Below are 21047 nucleotides of genomic sequence, written 5' to 3' on the forward strand. Positions count from 1 at the left end.
TAACTCCTTTAAACAAATGTAATTACTTTTACCCCCTTATCTTGAGTCTGTCTATGGCTTTCAGAAAGTTTTCTTTGAAGGTAAACAGGCTTAATTTAAGGCTAAAGCTTTTTGCAATTGCCAGAGCCTTTCAGTCTCGGATTGCAACATTGTGAGATGTGACACACCTGAGGCAGCTTAAAGAAAAAACAAAACCCAGAGTTTATTGTTTCTGTATTCTGGAAGGCTTTTGTCAGCCTTTCCTTCTTTGCACTTGATTTCTATGTCTTTAAGGGTACAGGAAAGGGATTGCGGGGGTTGCATTTTTACTACACTGTGGAATGAAGGCTCAGAAGGCAGGAAGAAAAGGAGAGGGAGAGGAGAAGGGCTGACCAACATTAATAAATATAGATAAATTCATCATACATTTGTCAGTGCAAAGGAAAAGTGATTTAGCAAAGGGATTGCCACTGAAGAAATTAAAACTGGTACTTGTTTCCTTTTTTCTATAGTTTGCAATATTTTATTAAGATTATAGAATAAAATACAAAAATACAAAAGCAAATAGTAGGGCGCAGTGGGGGGAAAACGGAAACAGAACAGACTTCTTCTGTTGCAGTAGAAAAAAGCATTAACATTTAATCTCAACTTTTTACTTTTCCATAATATTATTAACTAGCCATTTCTATAACAACAAATGAATCTAATCAGTAAAACCCACCCACCCCTTTTAAGTCATTTTTTGACACCTTGCTAAGCACTGGTGGTACTCAAATATTGTCATGCCCTAAAAGTGGTACAATCTGTGAAAAGGTTGAAAAGCCTTTATAGACCAGGGGTGTCAAACTGCTGGCCCGTGGGACGGATGCATCATAGCGAAACCGCGCCCACCCCACTGCCGGCAATACCAAAAAAAGTCACGATACGTCGCAACATTTCACGTGACATTGCGAGTTTGACACCCCTGCTATGGACTTTCCAAAAATCCTCATTCCTAGATTCAATTAGCTGCCTGGTGTTTCTAATAAATAACTATTTAAGTGGCTATAAAACTGAAGGTAAAAATTAAAAAAATGCATGCCTTGCTAAAACAATACTTTTAGAAATAATATTTACCATATTAAAATAATGTTTCATTTGAATGCCTTTTTCTATATCCCAGATGAAGATATTGCCATCATGGCCTGCGGACAACATAATCCTGGAATCAAATGGATGAGGCTCCAAAACGAACACTTCGTCCGCATGTCCCTTTTGAATAGAAATTAATGTATTAGTGATGGAGAAAAGTGGATTTTCATTATTACCATGTTTCCCCAAAAATAAGACCAGGTCTTCTTCTTCTTTTTTTGCCAAGAGACATCAGGACTTATTTTTGGGGGGGGGGTGTCTTTTCCACTCACTTTGCGGCGACGGTGCTGACAGCCCTGCCCAGCCGGCTTATTTCTTCTGCAGCCGAAGGAAATGCCTCTGCAGCTGAGAAAGGAACTCTGGCCTGCATTTCACTGTCAGAGGCTTTTCTGGAAGGCCTCTGCAGCTGAGAACTAAGTTATGGATTCAATCCGTAGCTTGGTTCTCAGCTGCAGAGGCTTTCCAGAAAGGCCTGTTGACAAAATGCAGCCCAGGGGATGCTGCAGAAGTGGGCATTAATCAGCTCCACACCCCCACACCCCATCTTGATTTTAGGCATGCACGTCACCCCAAAACTAGGGCTTATTTTTGGGATATGGCTTATATCAGTCCCACCCCCAAAAATCAAGCTATGGCTTGTTTTCGGGATAGGTCTTACTTTCAGGGAAACACAGTAATGGTTAAATTGCAAATAAATATGGAGATTTTTAGTCATCAAGGTCATGGTTGTCTGAAAGGTGCTTTTTCAAAAGGCAACTGGACTTTTTTTTGTTTTTCCTTGAAGACGTTTCACTTTTCATTCAAGAAGGTTCTTTAGTTCTGACTTCTTCTTTTGCCTTTTGGGACAACCATGACCTGGATGACTGAGAATCTCCACAGACAATTTATTTATCCATTTATCCAAATTTAATATCCAAAAAGATTCTGAAAACCCCATCTTTTTGAGGAATAGGTATTAACAATCACTGAAATTTTGCTCTATTACGTATTATAGTGTAAATAAAAGTTCCAAAGTTGTCCAAATGTTGGCTTTCCCTACCTTCAAGTCAGCGTTGTGTTACTTTGCTTATTAGAGCCGTATCTCATTTTTGCTGAGTTTTTTTTAAAGAAAAATTATTATCTAACTTCTATTTAGTGCTATCATTTCTAGTCTCATTTCACTGATTACTACCCACACTACCGCATTCAAGTTTCTTTCAGCTTTAAAAAAAAATGATGAAAAATATAGAAGATCCTTTATTATAAACAAAATTGATTTAACAAACCATTAACACTGTGTTTTATGAATATATACATTTAAGAAAATATATCTAGTAATATTTAATCTGAAGAAATATTATAGAAAACAGATTTTTTTACTTACCTTGAGATCATGTAGAAGCTGTCCAGAATAAGAATTCCATACTTTGAGCAGATGATTGTTTACAGCAGTAACTACTAAATTATCATTTCGACTCCAAGCTATCATAGTCACTTTGGGTTTCATAAATTTATCCTCCTCTGCACACAGATCACTAATTTGAATTAATTGATTTATTTTAATACTATGAAACAGAACAAAGCAACTAATCTGCTTATCTAATAAAGGTTAGGCAAAGAACAATATGAAAACAAAAACTGATTCAAGTAAACATTTAAGTACAGTATACTGCATTTCAAATATGCAGCTTAATTCATATGGGGAGAAACAGCTGGTTGTCTCCTATGGATGGCCAAGGCTCAGAAGTATTATTTCTCTATTGTTGGCCCAGCCCTCTAGAATGGCCTCCCGTTAGAATTGTACTTGGTCCCAACTGTGGTCGCCTTCTGGAAGTTTCTTAAATTGGAGCTTTTCTGGAGGGCGTTTGGGCATTGACTTAACAAGTTTATCTATTTTGATTGTTGGTTTTATTCTATAAAAACTGTTTTATTTTTCTTTTATGTTTGTGAGCTACCAAGAGTCAGTGTACAATTATGATGGGCTATAAATATGATGAATAAAGTTTAAAATATTAATGCAGAAGTCACTCTATATTGGGAACACCTTTACAAAAAATGGCATACCAAACTTTTCTACAAATATCAAGCTATATAAACCAAGAGTTATTTTAAACTAAAATGGCCTTCTACCAAACTATATACTTTTTGGGGAAAAAATCATTTCTCCTAAGTATTTAGAAGGTTCCTCCAAATTACAATAATACAATCTTTTTCAAATTCATTTAATGCTGATAATGTCAACCTCCAGCTTGAGTATTCACAAACAAGGTGTACCTACGTTGGTAATTTGTCAGCCATATCCAGCAAAATGCTCTTCCACTCTGCTTGCTGAAATCTCCAGATTCGGGCTGTTCCATCTCTGCTGCCACTTATGAACCTTAACATAAATTTAAAGAAGACTATGTGATATACAAAATAGAAGTCAATTGTTCATATTATAAATAGCATCATTCTGAAATGCTGAATCCATGCATATTGCATATATAAAAAGTAACTAAATACCTCCCACAAATTTGGCCTCCAATGTTTCTTATGAGCATAGAAATCTTTGTGATATAAATATATACTGCTCACCACATCGTACAGTAGGGGCCCACCAATATTTTGTCTAAGAAATGCTCTCAACCCAGTCTACATATTCCTACATCAAAAGAGAGCAGATATTCTCCTGAGCCATTGTTTCTCTCTCAATATATTTATTTCTATTCTGTCCACAGGATGGTAGCTGCAACTCTGAAGTAGGACAGGACAAATAAATTCCTCTGCCATTAAAGTACAATAACCTTGCTATGTGAGATCCAAGCATACAGGCATCTCATTCCTGTACTTTTTAAAATAATAAGCACAGTATCTTCTAAAACTAGGGTGTCCGACAACTGCCATGGTAGAGGTACATATAATCCACACATTTTTTTCCAACTCACAAGTACAAATTGTAATGTATGTATTAGGGGTTATTATTCCCATTTTTCATGTACTCTCCTACCCAACCATACCACATTTCTATGGCTTTGTTACTATGAAATATAGATTACTGCTCCAAATAATATACTTTAAATAGGTTTCTTTGATAGATTTTACTACTACAAATGAGTAACCTTCTGACTTCAATAAAGTTCTCCTCCCAAACTACAAGTTATTCCAGCACGATATTCAATAACTTCTGATACTTCAATTGTGAGTCATATGCACGTCAAGCTATTTTCTGGACAAATGATCTGTAATCATTGGATTTCATCTACATGCTACTTCCTGTTCCCAAAAAAATCCATAGAGAACATTTATCTTCTATGAATGTTAAAACAATGCTGGCTTATTTTAACACAGTTCATTTAACAAAACAATCTTTATAAACATACCTGTCATCTCTGTTTGAAAACTGAATACTGTCAACTTTGTCCTGAAACAAGAAACACGTTAAAATAAAATTCAAGTGATATGTATTCAAATTTGGAAATAGTCCAATTTTTATTTAATGAAAGCAAAAAAAAAAAGATCATGGTCCAAACACCAGACTTTGAACCAACTGCTTTCCACCTATCCAGAGGCAAAGGGCTAAATCAAAATCCCACTCCATTATCTGTTTCAAGAGCTTCTTGACAGAACACAAAAACTATTACATTTTGCTTCAGCAACAATCCCAGTATAAATATCTTGTTTATGAGAAGGCTTTTGAAACTGCAAGAGCATTCAAAATTTCAATGATCTCCCAGAGACCTTGAGAGTTGGACGACGTACAAGTTTAATAAATAATTGTGAATGAATCTGCACTAATTTCTTCACAAAATGTCCTTCTGAATAATTATTCAGCTTTTAGATGCCTGATTCCATCCCTTTCCAGTGAGTCAAAGGTTCCCTATCTTGCTTTAAGAAATATTTTTAGAAGACATCCTTGTAGGCCAATGCAAAGGGAAAAAAGGCACCAGAAGCAAAATCAAATAGGAGGAAAACTGTGAAGATGCATAAAATATCAAGATTATTACTATTATTGAAACTTATTGACCACCCAACTTCAATGGAATCTAGTATTTGCTGCATTAATGCATCTTATCACAAATTTAATTTTTCTAAAAAAGCTAATTTTTCTACTTTCGAACAGTACAAATGCAGCATTTTGTAGTTCAGTTGCCCTTAACAGTAATTAAACTACAAACTTACAAAGAACACAAATGAACTTAACTCTTTAACACTTCAGATCTCCTCTACCTCCCATTCTGTTGTCTATAAGAAAGCAAGTCCTATTAACCATAGGCTACTTTCAAGTTGAGTATATTATGATCATGGCTGCATGATTAAACTTTTTTATAAGAAATAAAGATCCTACTTGTTCTACATCCAATTATAGTAACGGGGGAAAATATTTGATCCCCTGCTGATTTTGTACATTTGCCCACTGACAAAGAAACGATCAGTCTATCATTTTAATGGTAGGTTTATTTTAACAGTGAGAGACAGAATAAGAGGTTACAAATTGATTTGCATTTGAATGAGTGAAATAAGTATTTGACCCCTTTCCCAAAACATAACTTACTACTTGGTGGCAAAACTCTTGTTGGCAATCACAGAAGTCTGACGTTTCTTGTAGTTGGCCACCAGGTTTGCACACATCTCAGGAGGCATTTTGTCCCACTCCTCTTTGCAGATCCTCTCCAAGTCATTAAGGTTTCGAGGCTGACGTTTGGCAGCTCGAACCTTCAGCTCCCTCCACAATTTTTCTATGGGATTAAGGTCTGGAGACTGGCTAGACAACTCCAGGACCTTAATGTGCTTCTTCTTGAGCTACTCCTTTGTTGCCTTGGACATGTGTTTTGGATCATTGTCATGCTGGAATACCCATCCACAACCCATTTTCAATGCCCTAGCTGAGGGAAGAAGGTTCTCACCCAAGATTTGACGATATACGGCCCCATCCATCATCCCTTTGATGCAGTGAAGTTGTTCTATCCGCTTATTAGAAAAACACCCCCAAAGCATGATGTTTCCACCTCCATGTTTGATGGTCAGGATGGTGTTCTTGTGGTCATAGTCAGTATTCCTCCTCCTGCAAACATGGCGAGTTGAGTTGATGCCAAAGAGCTCGATTTTGGTCTCATCTGACCACAACACTTTCACCCACTTCTCCTCTGAATCATTCAAATGTTCATTGGCAAACTTCAGACGGGCCTGTACATGCGCTTTCTTGAGCAGGGGGACCTTGTGGGCGCTGCAGGATTCAGTCCTTCATGGTGCAGGTGTTACTAATTGTTTTCTTGATGACTATGGTCCCAGCTGCCTTGAGATCACTGACAAGAACCTCCCGTGTAGTTTTGGGCTGATTCCTCACCGTTCGCATGATCACTGAAACACCACGAGGTGAGATCTTGCATGGAGCCCCAGACCAAGGGAGATTGGCAGTTATTTTGTGTTTCTTCCATTTGTGAATAATCACACCAACTGTTGTCACCTTCTCACCAAACTGCTTGGCAATAGTCTTGTAGCCCATTCCAGCCTTGTGTAGTTCTACAACCTTATCCCTGACATCCTTGGACAGCTCTTTGGTCTTGGCCATGGTGGAAAAATTTGGAATTTGATTTGATTGCTTTTGTGGACAGGTGTCTTTCATACAGGTAACAAGCTGAGATTAAGAGCACTCCCTTTAAGACAGTGCTCCTAATCTTAGCTTGTTACCTGTATAAAAGACACCTGGGAGCCAGAAATCTTGCTGATAGGGGATCAAGTACTTATTTATTTATTTATTATATTTATTATATTATATTTATTTCACTCATTCAAATGCAAATAAATTTATAACTTTTTTGAAATACATTTTTCTGGATTTTTTTGTTGTTATTCTGTCTCTCACTGTTAAAATAAACCTACCATTAAAATTATAGACTGATCATTTCTTTGTCAATGGGCAAACGTACAAAGTCAGCAGGGGATCAAATATTTTTTTCCCTTCACTGTACCAATTACTGAGCAACAACAAAGCTACTTCCAGCTGAGCTATTCAAAATCTTAAAAGACGATGCAGTAAAAGTGCTACACTCAATTTGCCAGGAAATTTGGAAACCTCAACAGGGGCCACAGGATCGGAAAAGATCAGTTTACATTCCAATTCCAAAGAAAGGCAGTGCCAAGGAATGTTCAAACTATCGCACCATTGCACTCATTTCACATGCTAGTAAAGTTATGCTTAAAATTCTACAAGCTAGACTCCAGCCGTATGTGGATCGAGAACTATCAGAAGTACAGGAAGGATTTCGAAGAGGCAGAGGAACTAGAGATCAAATTGCCAACAAATGCTAGATCATGGAGAAAGCTAGGGAATTCCGGAAAAACATCTACTTCTGCTATGCTAAAGCATTTGATTGTGTGGATCATAACAAACTGTGACAAGTTCTTAAAGAGATGGGAGTACCAGACCATCTTATTTGTCTCTTGAGAAACCTATATTTATTTATTTATTTATTTGATTTGTATACCGCCCTTCTCCCCAAGGACTATATGTGGGTCAAGAACCAACAGTGAGAACCAGACACGGAACCACTGACTGGTTCAAAATTGGGAAAGGAGTCTGGCAAGGCTGTATACTGTAACCCTGCCTGTTTAACTTATATGCAGAGCACATCATGAGAAAGGCAGGGCTAGATGAATCAAAAGTTTGAATTAAGATTGCTCGGAGAAATATCAACAACCTAAGATATGCAGATGATACCACTCTAATGGCAGAAAGTGAAGAGGAACTAAAGAGCCTCTTGTTACGAGTGAAGAAAGAGAGTGCAAAAGTTGGGTTGAAACTGAATATTAAGAAAACCAAGATCATGGCATCCGGCCCTCTCAATTTCTGGCAAATAGATGGGGAAGAAATGGAGGTAGTGACAGATTTTATTTTCCTGGGCTCCAAGATCACTGCAGATGGGGACTGTAGCCAAGAAATTAAAAGACACTTGCTCCTGGGGAGGAAAGCCATGGCAAACCTAGACAGCACACTAAAAAGCAGAGACATCACCCTGCCAACAAAAGTGCGTATAGTCAAGGCTATAGTCTTCCCAGTTGCAATGTATGGCTGTGAAAGTTGGACCATAAGAAAGGCTGAGCGCCAAAGAATTGAGGCCTTTGAACTGTGGTGCTGGAGAAGACTCCTGCGAGTCCCTTGGTCTGCAAGGCGATCAAACAGGTCAGTCCTAGAGGTGATCAACCCTGACTGCTCTTTAGAAGGCCTTATCCTCAAGTTGAAACTCAAACACTTTGGCTACATGAGAAGTAAGGACTCACTGGAGAAGAGCCTAATGTTGGGAAAGGTTGAGGGCAAGAGAAGAAGGGGACGACAGAGAATGAGGTGGCTGGATGGAGTCACTGAAGCAGTAGGCGTGAGCCTAAATGGACTCCAGAAGATGGAAGAGGACAGGAAGGCCTGGAGGAACGTTGTCCATGGGGTCGCGATGGGTCAGACACGACTTCGCAACTAACAACAACAACCAATTACTTCAACCTGGATTGTGAGATAAAATGTTTTCCTCATTTAAACCAGAAACCCTCACCATTTTGGGCACCAGGGCCAGTTCCATGGAGAATGGTTTTTCCATGGACCTGAGGGAGCATGGTTTCATGCTGCCTGCATCCTGCGGATGGGGCTTCACTTGTTTTCTTGGCCCATTTTCTGGCATGCCACAGACCAGGATCGGTCTACTGACCCAGGATTGGAGCCCCTGATTTAGACTATAGACAGTCATAAATCTTTCTTTTATGTAAAAATGTGAATTTATGACAAACTTTAATATTACATTACTTACAGCATGGCTCTCTAGTTCTGCAATTTTTTCAGGAGTTTCAGGACCAAAATAATATATTCTGATAACATGGTCAGTACTTCCGGTTACTAAAAACATTCCACCTAAAAAAATAAGAAATTGCTTAAAACAATGAAAGGAAACAAATGCAAATTATGGACTGGAACCAGAATAAATTGGATTATTTCTAAAGAAGTTGATGGGTTCATTAACCAATCTATCCTGAATGTAATAGGTCCTCTCAAGCTAACCTGAATTGTATCTAATCCATTTCTACAGATCTGGAAATATTTTTTCAAGTCTTTAGTGAAAAATTGTCAATTATTCTAAGAACACCTGGACTATTCATTATCCAATTTTGCATATATCTACACAGAAGTCTACAGTGTTCAAACAATTTAATTTCAATACTAAGGAAAATAGTACCTGATTTGGGCACAGAAAATAATTTATTCCTTTAACAGTATTTTTTGAGATTGGATAAGTATAAAAGTGACTAGTACAAACACATTCGGCTTTAGTTCATATACTTACCAACGCTAAAAGAAGAACAAAGCATCTGAACTCCAGGTCTAGGTTTTTCTATGAATTTCAATGGCCTGTTACTTCAAAGACAAGAAGAATTACTTGCATGTATGTAGCACTATAAATTGTATGGAGATTTTATATTAACAGTTCATAAAAATAAATTCCTATTTCCAATGTATTCAGACAACTTTATTTTACAAAGAAAACAGCTTTTCTTTACTTCCTTTTGTAGCAATAAGGTTCACTTTTTATATTCTGTAATAAAAATTACAGAGTATTCATTTTCTTATTGAAAAGTAAAAGTAAATCTGACAAACCAAACATGCTATTTATCACAAAAATTAACATAGATACATACTTAAATTTCATGGATGTGGTATCCCACTGCCAAAAGCACACTGTTCCATCTACACCTGTGGATGCCATATATCTCATTGAACCTTTGACTAATGGGCTGAACTGTAAGATAACCAGTCATAGTGTGTGTTATAGACAGACAGACAAAATGTTTTCAATTAATGTTAGAAATTCCAGCATTTCTGTTGGTGTACAAACTTCCATGTTCTATTCCTTAGCTAAATATAATTTATATACTCCATCTCTAAAACCATTCAAAAGTAAAAATAAAATGTAGCACTAAGTGATATAATTTATTAACACACTACAGCAAATAAGATCTACAATCACATATATGCTCAGTAGGCTCACATATTCTGCCACTGTCATAATGGAGCTGGTTTTAGTTTCATGTGATACTAGACATTTAAATTTGGAATTCTATCTTATGACACTCTGTAATACTGTAGCTGCTTCACTTGTCCAAAACTATGTAAAATAAGTTAAATCAATGCTTACTTTCTAATGATACAATGGTTTCTATTAGCCTATCTGAGGACTAGGAAATGGTTTCCTTCTTATCCTATGAAGACTCTCAAAATCTATTCAAAACAATTGAATATTGTAGAGCAGGGATGTCCAACTGCTGGCCCAGGGGCCAGTTGCATCATGCAGAGGCCGCAGCTCCGGCTGTGCAAAAAAAGTCGTGATACGTTGCGACACGTCACGTGACACGGCAAGTTTGACACCCGTGTTCTACAGCATATCTGAGGTATCACAACAGAGGTGCAGTAAGAGGATAGAAACTTCATCACCAGTATTTTCAACAAGCAGATCTTTATTCTAACGAAGTAATGGAAAAAAGCAACGTTCAGGACAAAATCAGCCAATAAGTTCTATTTGGATGTTCCAGACTGGCATTTTATTTTTTTATATCCTGCCTTTACTATTTTTTTTATAAATAACGCAAGGCAGCAAACATACCTATTTCTCCTTCTATTTTCTCTACAACCACCATCTTGTGAGATGAATTGGGCTGAGAGTGAGTGTCTGGACATGATGATCAGAACTCACGGTCTCACGGTTTCTAACTTGGTACCTTAACCACTAGACCAAATTTTCTGTCTTATTTTAATGGATTTGGTGGTCTATAAATATAATTCTAAAAATTTACAAATACCATGATTTCAAATTAAACATGCAACAACAAGGAAAACTCACATCATTTTCACAGACATCATTAACTACACAACTGCAACTTTCTGATAATTACAAATTTAGAAACACACAAAGATCTGAAATGTACTATAAAAAGCAATTTTAAAAATAATTTTTCAATATGTGTTAACAAGCATATATAACTAAATTTACTTGCAAAGATGTAATTGATCCTGTGTGTCCTTGCAAAACGGCAATTGGGGCACATGTTCTAAGACACCAAATTCTGATAATTTTATCACAACTACCAGCTGCAATCATTGTGTTCTCAAAGTTCACAGCCATATCAGAGATCTCTGCTGAATGGCCTCTTAGGGTAGCTAATAACCGACCATTATGTGTGGACCAAATTTTTACCAAGCAGTCATCTGATCCCTGAATAAAAACAAAAGATAATTAGCATCTAATCATCACTTCAATTTACATGTGTCACAGGAATATATATAAATTTATTCTGAAATGCAGTTTAATATAATGATGTGTAATATTCTACATATAAAACGGTCTTGAAATAAGAAAATACATTTGAGTAACAGACAAAATGAACATCTACTTATTTGGCCTCACATTGTGCTAAGCCATAATGCGGTCTTTCAAGTTCAGGATGTTTGAGAATACATCACTGTAGTTTGTACATCACAGTTTATAATTTAGCTTTGTTTAAATGACAGTATAGATTTTTCATGATATACTTCAAAATGTAAACTTAACAGTCTGTAATTGGCTATCCTAATTACAATTTAAGTTTAATAGGCTGACATACCAAATAAATAGACACAAAGAGTAACTAATGGATCAATATATTGCCATTGTGATATTTAATTTAGCACAGACTAATATATTTCCCAATAATATATTTTTAACATTTTTACATTTATTCTCAGTGTTATTGTTGCCTTAGCTCAGCCTTATCTTGATTTCTTAGAGAATATAAAAGCAAAGCAATTCTTAACAGAAGAGAAGCTTGCAACAATAAAATGTTCTGTTCATAGCTACCCGTTTTACAACCATACAATCCAAATTAATTATCAGTTTCAGAATGAGCGATAAAATAAACACAGAAAATATGTTTTAAATAGGACCTGGTGAAATTAACAATTAAGTTTTAAATCCTATGCCTCTCAAGCAGCTTAGGTTTGAGAATGGACATAAAGAATTATCATACAGTATTATTTGCTTCTTATACCAGGATTGCATATGCAGTAAAACCTCCCTTTAATGGATCATCTCAGGAAAAGCGGAACTGTCCAATAAAGCTGAATGTTTGTTAAATCTGAAATTGCGCAATTGATGTACTTAATAAAATTACAAAATTGATATTTTTGTAATTTGCATTAACAAAATTACAGAAATATGCATATGGGCATAAATGCATCCATTACATTATGAAATAAATTACATTCACTGATGTAATTGCATCAATTGTCTGGACAGACTTCAAAAAAACAATGGAAATTGTTTTTTGAACCACTATTTCAGAGCTGAAGCCTAAATTCAAATCTGGTCCATTGTACCCAAACTTGGTTAAACAGAAACACATTTAAATCAAGATTTCACAATATTAATAAAAATGAGTGACTCTACTCATAAAATGTTTTGACAGATCTGGATTTAAATCAAGATGGTTATGGATGCTTTCTTCCTGTCTCAATATCCACCAATACAAATTCTGGTAGCTGCATACTTCCTGTTTCACTGAAATTTTCTAGTCTTTAACATTTTTTTTAAGTCACTTTACCAGAAAATGTATATTTCACCATAGTCTGTATTAAATTAAATACCAAATCCCAACTAAGCCAGAATTTCAATTTCAGCAATTACCTAATATGAATTGCTACAGTTCACTTTTCTCCATTTTCTATTACATTCCAAACATACAACTTTAACAACAAACTTATCTCCACCTGTTTCCAATGATCTCTGCTCATCCTATGAGGTCCAATAAGGCTCCCTCTATGAAACAATGCTATCCAATGGGATCCAGGAGAAAATCAGAACCCCCAAGAGTTGGATGATATTAATTTTGCTGGCCTTTCAAAAGGCATTAAAGACCCAGCTTTTTCCTCAAGTGTAGGATCCAGATATTGGGTGAGCTCATTTTGCTCTGTGCACATATGTACGTTTTTGATTGCTTTTAATAATTTTATTGTATTTGTTAGTCATCAAGAACTCTATATCTATCAGGCAATCATATACATTTATCAAATAAATAAATAAACTCACAGTGAATATCCTATGTCCAGTCCTATCAAATGCTACACAATAGACTGCAGAAAGATGACCAAGAATCCGTCTATGCATCTTTATATGTTGGTACATATTTTCTGGGAATGAACAACTGAATCGTGTACATCCAATCAACTGTTTTGCATAATTTAATTCCACTAAAACAGGAAAAAAATATTTTTTTTTAAAAGTGAAAAGGTAATACTCAGATTATGTTATATTTAGGATATCTGATCAATGGTTATATAGGCTGCAATAACTAATATGGAAAAAACAAAGTTCCCTTGCAACAGGTTACATTTTCATCTATCGAGCTTGACACTGGTTATTTTGAATGACATTATGTCTCATTTTTATTCGAATTGTATGAACAGATCTCCTGCATACAAAGCATGTATACAACCACTGAGCAATAGCCTTGTCTCAAAAAGCTGCTTAGCGAGAAATCAAGTCAAAGCAATTATAAGCCCTGCAATTGGACAAGGGGAATTCTTGAGTTTGGCAGCTACTTTCCCTCCTAGGTTGTTATAATAACTCTAAGATGACAATATGTTTGTGTTAAAGGTGGGGGAATTAATTAAGTAGAAAATTTTGCTGGTTCTGGTTTCAGGTTTCGGAGCAAGGAGTAACAGAAAAGTTAACAGATAATGGAAAAGTACAAAACATGCAGTTTTCTGTAACTTTTTCCAGTAATTTTTAACTTAAGATTGTTCATATCAAGTGTACCTTTCTAATATTTTGAAATCTAATCATTGTAATTATATTACTTAATAACACATTTCAGTAAGATAAACAGCATGCACAAAAACAAGAAGTGTGAGCATGGGATATTAATAAAAAAAAATTCACTTACCTAGACTTGGTTTTCTGCCACAGTTAATAGGTATTTCAGGTGGTCTCCCTCTGTGAAGGGCAGCAATACCTGAGCCTTTCCAATTTGTATATTTGCAATCTGTAAAAGTGTATTTTAGTTGTATAAAACCTGTTAAAAAAACTGTTCAAGTGCAGTCACCAAAGAGACACCAACACTCATTTCAAAAATGTCTTTAGAGCTTTGCAATAATGTACCTTTTACATATAAAATATTCTATATATATCATATGAGGATTTTATGAATTTAAAAATGTGTGTAACCTACAGGCTAAACGTAAAAAGTATTTCAAATTCAATCTTCTTTAAAAATAGCCTACTTAACACAGTATTTTCACATTTGACTTAACAACCTCTATTGATGACTAAAAGACTGCTAGGCTCATGGGAAAATATTTTATGGTAATCATTATAATTATGCCTAAACAATCTGTTAAGACATTACACTAAGACTGCAAACATTTACAAGATTTAACTCAATTCCAAGATTTAACTCAATCCTGGTTACTAGCAACATCCACTGGAGTAATCTTATGTCTTTTAATGCTCTATCTCAATTTTTAAACCATATTTACTCTGTTACACATAAGCATTTTCCATTGTATGAAAATAACTCTGTCAGTCCTTAACTGCATCTAAGGAGACAGACATGCATGTGAAAATGAACTGAAAGAGAATTTTGGGACTGACAGCTATATTACCTTTTTGCTTAAAAGAGGCTGAGGAAAGATAGGATGTTTGTAATAGGGATAGCAGCAACAATGGAAAGAAACGCTCTTATAAAATACCATCAAAGTTTTGTTTAACTATAAATTAACTTGGCTATTGGAGAAAGACTGTGCAAGCCAAGGGGAGGAGTCAAAAGGGAAATTAGTCTGGAATAAGAGGGAAAGTTTTGAACGCTGTTGAACCTTATCTATTCTTTGCACCTTGGTGCAAACTGTCAATCTGAGAAGATTCCTATGTATTAGGCTTAAGCAATAAAACTCATCTGTGGATCTAGTTGTTTGCATCTGACATCTCATGCACATCACCTTTTCCACCAGAGAGCAACAACTATGGGATGGCAACTGAGGCCCAAGTGGGAGCAGCAGCACACCAAGGAATAATGGATGCTGTGCTATGGAGACAGAATAGAACAGAGAATGAAGTATACAATTCGAGAGCAACAATACTTCAGCTAGTGCAACAGGTACAAAAACCTGAGTGGCGGAACTTTCAACTGACTCTCAAGGGTATTCTTAATCTTGAATCTGTTGAACAGTGTCAGCAGCTCCCAATCATCAAAAACAATGACCCAATTATGGATAATTATCAAAACTTCATGGACAACTTCAGAGGTCGTTTTGGAGATCCAATAATAGTGACAGCTATCCTCCAGATCCATCAGCTTAAACAGAGTAACAGAAGGCTCAGGTTGTATTTAGCCGAATTCGGATTAAATCCACAGATCTGGAATAGAACGAAGTAGCCCTAATTGCTCAGTATAGACAAGAGCTAAACACTAAAATCACCATCAAGCTGGCAAGACAAGGAGCTCCCCATAATTTAGACCAGCTTCATCAGCTTTGTGTGATCATCAACGCATGCCTGGAAGAAATTTGATGCCTGGAGGAAATTCAGAAAGAACTGAGATCAACAACTTACTATTCAAGCCTTCTCTCCACTCATGCCGACAGGAACTGAGTTGGGGGAAGAGGAAGCCATGTAAATAAGGGTAGCAAAGAGAACAGCAGCTGAAGAAAGACAGAGGTGTGGAGACCTAGCACTCTGCTTTTATTTCAGAGAGCCTGGATATACAGTAAGAACCTGCCCAACCAAAGGCCCTCACAAGAGAAGAAAGGTCATCCAGCCAGGGTGTGCGAGAACACTGCCCTGAGTGCAGACTTCAGGCCTGGGGAAATGACAACATGTGAGAGACTAAATAGGGTTTGACTCCATTTGAATCAAGCTATGTTGTTGAAAATTTCTGTTACTTTGATTCTGTTACTTTTACCCCCCTGGGTGAGAAGAAATTAGCAACAACTGAAGCTTTGCAAATCCTTATAGTAAGTCTTGCTGCTCCTGTGCAAGTTGAAACAACAGATGGGGAACCCATAAGAGCAGGTCCAATCTCACAGACTACAGTGGCCCCACAACTAAAAATAGCAAAGCATGCAGAAGAATTGCCCCTTTGTGTCGTGCGTCACCTGCACATCCCAATCATATTAGGATCAGTGTGGCTGAAGTTTGACAACCCCGCAATAGACTAGAGGAGACAGGAATTCTGTCTCTTCCCACTCCACCTTGCCAATTCCATCATGTACAAGCAACTTCCTCTTTGAGACAGAGAAAAAAAAATTCCAAGGACGAAGAGGCAAAGTTGCCATCCAAGTACACAGACTTTGTAGATGGGGAAAAAGAGCCATCAGTCCTTTCCCCATACGATTGTGCAACTGATTTGGTCCCAAGGGACCAAAATCTCTGCTAAGAGCAACATCCCATGTCAGAAAAAGAATTATCAACTTTGAAACAGTATTTGGATTCTAATCTGCAAAAAGGTTTTATTACATCTTCAAAATTGCCCAACGCCTTTGTCCCAAAGAAATAAGACCTAAGTTCTCCAAACCCAACCAGTGAGGTTCCAATCAGTACCATGCAGACATTTATTGTATTCCCTTCACAAAATTTTCATAGAATAATGCTCCGCACACACCGATTGCTATGACTCCCTTTTAAACTTTGCATGGGAGACATCTGAGTGCATTGTGGGAGAAAGGCTCTGTTCCAGATTTTTTCAAGAACCGGCTGCCCAGATCCTATTGAAAGAGCAAACTGAATTATCTAGTCTTACAAGAAGGCTGCAGACGCCCATCAGCAGGAAGGACTTGATTGCTGAAGAGAACAAAGTCTGACTCTCTATCAAATTCCTGTTTTCTGCTAGGCCTTCTAAGACAGGGCTTTTCAACCAGTGGTACGGGTACCACCTGTGGTACATTGGTACCCGGCAGGTGGTACGCAACCATCCTAGAAAAGTGATAGTGGGAGAGAATGAGCTGAACTGGTGGCAGCACCGCACAAGCCTAAGCGAGAGATGGCTGGAGCTGCAGGGCTGTCAGGGCTCAGCAGAACCGCCAGGATCAGCACCAGGTTCCAGCTGGAGCTCAGCACTGATCCTGGCGCTTTTGCTGAGCCCAGAAGCACCAATCAGCTGGAATGCTGCAGCATCTCCAGGGTCTTGTGATTTACATTCAGATGCTTGCCAACTGATTCATATTTATGACAGTCAGTGTCCCAGGGTCATGTGAAGTGACCAAAACCTGTTGCAACCGCCCAGCAGATAGGGTGGGGATAAAAACCAAACTCCCCACACCACCCCCGCTGCCAATCCTCAACAGAAATGTTCACAACAATGAAAACCTCTGACAGGCGGGCAGGCAGGTGTCCTGCTCGGCTGTGGCTTGGGGGGCACTTTTTTCAGTGCCATTGTAACTTCAAACAATCACTAAGCAAACTGTTGTAAGTCCAGGACTACCTGTACTTCATCACTTTTTTCCTTTTTTTTTTGGTCATCAAGCTTTTGACACTTTGCTAGGTGACTGGTGGTAATCAGATATTGCCATATCCTAAAAGTGGTACAATGGGTGAAAAGGTTGAAAAGCCCTGTTCTAAGAAACTTGATGCAAACTTCACAAGGCCTTTTAAGGTCCTCCAGCAGATTAATCCTGTAGACTTTCATTTGCAATTATTGCAAGTCACCCAGTTTTTCATCGTTGCTAGTCAAAGAAGGCCCTCCTAGCCTTACATGCTCCCAGTACCCATTGGCTCCGCCAGTTATGGAGCATGGTAAGGAAGTCGAAGAAATTTTGGACTCTAGACAAAGGGGCATAGGTATCATTTGATCCATTGGAAGGGCAACCTAGAATCTGAATGTTTCTAGAAAATGCCAGATGTGCACACCCAACTTGTTGTGGCAATTCCATTAGCATGTCAGGACCCACCCCAAACCACGTCTTAGGAAGACAAAATTCTTGGAGTCAAATCTATTCCAAAAAGAATCTTTACTATGCCATGCTTGGTTGTAGGAACGAGACAGGACTTAATATTATTCCACGAAGTAAACCCTTATAAAGAGTTCCCGGTTTAACCCCCCTTAACCCCCATTTGGTCAGTCCCCGATCCTTTCTCTCGTATCATCCATCTCGTGGGAAAAAGGAACTTAGGACTCTTCCTGTTTATTGCTGTCTTCCGTGACAAAAACCAGATGCTAGCCCCCCCTTTTGTTTCCCCAGTTCAAAAGGCTTCTCCTTTCCTTTGAAATGCCTATTGCCGGTTCAATACACATCTATTCTCGTCTTCGGGAGATGGCAGAATCCATGGAATAATGTTTGAAACATTCCATTTATGAATATGATATAAATGGATTCTGACATAGCATTTCCAAGAAAAGCCACAGCCTTCCTGGCCTGCGCTAAAACCAACCAAGGAATCTGTAAATGAAAAGGTTAATCAAACAGAGTGGAAACCTGGGTGTCAGGAAGACTAATGGTTGATGAGGCCCAACTGTCCATTTCTGGTTTTACTTCTGGCCTTCACTTCCCAAGGGAGATGAGGGAAGAACAGGCTAATCATCTAGATATTGTCCAGATAGCACATTTTATGATGTTGCGAGTTTGACACCCCTGCTCTATATGGAATATCTTTACAGTTTGTTAAGCTAAGACTATATATTAAAAAAATAAGTATATAAGTGGAGGGGGGAAAAGATTTGGGTGTAGACGCAATATATTTTTATATTTGGTGGTTCTGTGGAAAGGGTGAGCTTTTTTGGATTGTGGTACTGGAAGAGGAACGGCCGATTACAGAAGAGTTGACTTTAAAGTTTTTTGATTTGGGATCCTTGGTTAATTTGGAAAATTATTTGTAAGAATGTTATATCATGGAATGGATAAAATGGATGGAGTTTATTTAGGATAAGTATAGGGTTGAGAAGGGGTTTTTTTCTTCTTTTTCCTTTTTTTTTTTGTCTTTAATATATATTTAATACTATTAAGGTTTGTTCCATTCTATATAAGCTAGAGAGTGTCCTTTTCTTATTCTAGTTCTTTTTTTATACATATATTTAATATTGTTAAGGTTTGTTTTATCCTATATAAGCTAGAGAGTGATGGATTTTAGAATTTATAGTTGTTAGTATATGGTTGCTTAGGTTTGCTTTTATATATATATATATATACCTTATATTTAGCTCTGGGAAGTAGGGGGGGGAGGGGGGAGGTAGGGGGGGGAGGAGGGAGGGGAGGTAGGGGGGGAGGAGGGAGGGGGAAGGGGGTTTTTTTAAAGGAAAATTGTATTTTAAAACTTTTCAATAAAAAAAATAAGTATATAAGTATATATTAAATAAGCATATATTAAAAATAAGCACAAATTATTTTTCAAAAAGCATTATAAGAAGTAACTATTGCAACAACTTAGAGAACTCTGCTGCTATATGGTCTGTCACTTTTTCTATGCTTCAACACTATGAAATGTTACAAAGAAATGTACTGTATTTTCAGAAGTGTAACACTTCAAACTATGTAACAATAAGTTTTGATTAAATTGGTAAAGATATTCATCCTTATTTGGAAAACTAAGATGTGCACTTTTGCATATACTAAGCTCAGACATATTTGATTAGAATTTAATGAAGAATGCATTATACAAAAATCTTAATATACCTTTTGCTGTTCGCAGCAGGGACTGTTTACCAGCACCCAACAATGAATTCACTCTTGGAATGCTGGGTGGAATCTCCTTATCCAGTATAGGACTAATTCGCTTGCAAATTTGTAACAAATGATCTGGAGCCACATGTTTGTTAGATAACACCTAACATGAAAACAAGATTAAAAATTAAAGCTAATGTAACTCAATTAGGATATTGTTTATATAATCTAAATACTTCAGAAACGATTATTTATCCCTTCTTTGTTGGAAACACTTGACATCACATATTTTAGCCTTTTAAAAAAGCGACACCATTTCAGTATTTACATTATTTCACCCTATCCCTAAAAGATACTTTAGATTAGATTGCCTATAACAAAATAACTTCAAATTAATTACATGGTTGCCTTCTATCAGAAATACTCAAGAATACATAATAGTAACATAATATCAAAAGCCAACAATCGCTGTTTTTCACTATCATTATCTACATAAAATCAGGACCAATCATACCTCTATAATTTGCCCTAAATCTGAACTCTGAAACATCCCAGAGGATACCTCTTCAAGGGCAGAAAACATTTTTTTTTTGCTGTGGGATCCTATCTATTAAATCTCTGTCATCACTTCTTTTACCTTTCTGACCAAAACTATTTTATTTTTTAAAAACTTTTCAATTTAGTAATTTTTACTTCATATGAATGTGTTTTCCTGATCTGGCACTACCATCTGAGTTTCACTGCTGCAATGAAACACCTTAAAGTGTGCACCTTATTTTGCTTTTCATATCAACATGAAGTTAAGCACATTGATCTGGTTTTGAAACAATTTAAGTATAAAATACCTAGTCTCAAGAGAATCTTTTGTGATCAAACCAACCAACCACTGAATTGATTATTCTTGAAACATTTATCTACTATAATAATGTCAGAGAGAGATGCAAGAAGAAAATTCAGGATTAAGAAGCTATTACATTAAAGTAGAAAAATTAATTATTTCTGAAGTTAAATGCATGGAACCAAATGAGAAATCTCATTAATTTCAGATACACATATTTCTAATTATAAATTACTAAAACTTGGCAGTTCAGTTTTTATGTACTGTATTTTTCATTGGAAATCCTATAAAGACAAAAAATCTTTAAATTCTAATGTTTTTAAAGTTTTGTTTTAAAAAAGTCTCATAACTTCAAGAAAAAAATGAAACCACTGCTAAACCACAGGATACAATAACTGTATTAGCCTCAATATATTAAATGAATGCTCAATACAATCAGTGGCATTTCCTTTAAAAACATGGATTTCATAACAGAATATACCG

At 36.7% G+C, this 21047-nt stretch overlaps 1 protein-coding gene across 4 annotated transcripts in view; it reads right to left on the reverse strand.

The window, feature by feature from the left end:
* Nucleotides 1-21047, reverse strand: part of BRWD1 (bromodomain and WD repeat domain containing 1) — an 82303-nt gene that overhangs the window by 59176 nt on the left and 2080 nt on the right. For 2 of the 4 annotated variants that reach the window (XM_083361422.1, XM_083361421.1), the window contains exons 5-15: nt 19739-19889; nt 14023-14121; nt 13167-13327; nt 11097-11318; nt 9748-9848; nt 9396-9466; nt 8865-8965; nt 4449-4489; nt 3368-3466; nt 2474-2624; nt 1096-1230 (exon numbers count right to left, since the gene is read on the reverse strand). In XM_083361422.1, the coding sequence (XP_083217548.1) occupies nt 1096-1230; nt 2474-2624; nt 3368-3466; nt 4449-4489; nt 8865-8965; nt 9396-9466; nt 9748-9848; nt 11097-11318; nt 13167-13327; nt 14023-14121; nt 19739-19889 (1332 nt within the window). Of the gene's footprint in view, nt 1-1095; nt 1231-2473; nt 2625-3367; nt 3467-4448; nt 4490-8864; nt 8966-9395; nt 9467-9747; nt 9849-9949; nt 10569-11096; nt 11319-13166; nt 13328-14022; nt 14122-19738; nt 19890-21047 lie in introns of those variants that run through there. The other 2 variants (XM_083361423.1, XM_083361424.1) reach the window with 2 other exon arrangements.

The sequence above is a fragment of the Vipera ursinii genome (genome assembly GCF_947247035.1).
Source record: "Vipera ursinii genome assembly, chromosome: 4".
NCBI lineage: Eukaryota > Metazoa > Chordata > Lepidosauria > Squamata > Viperidae > Vipera > Vipera ursinii.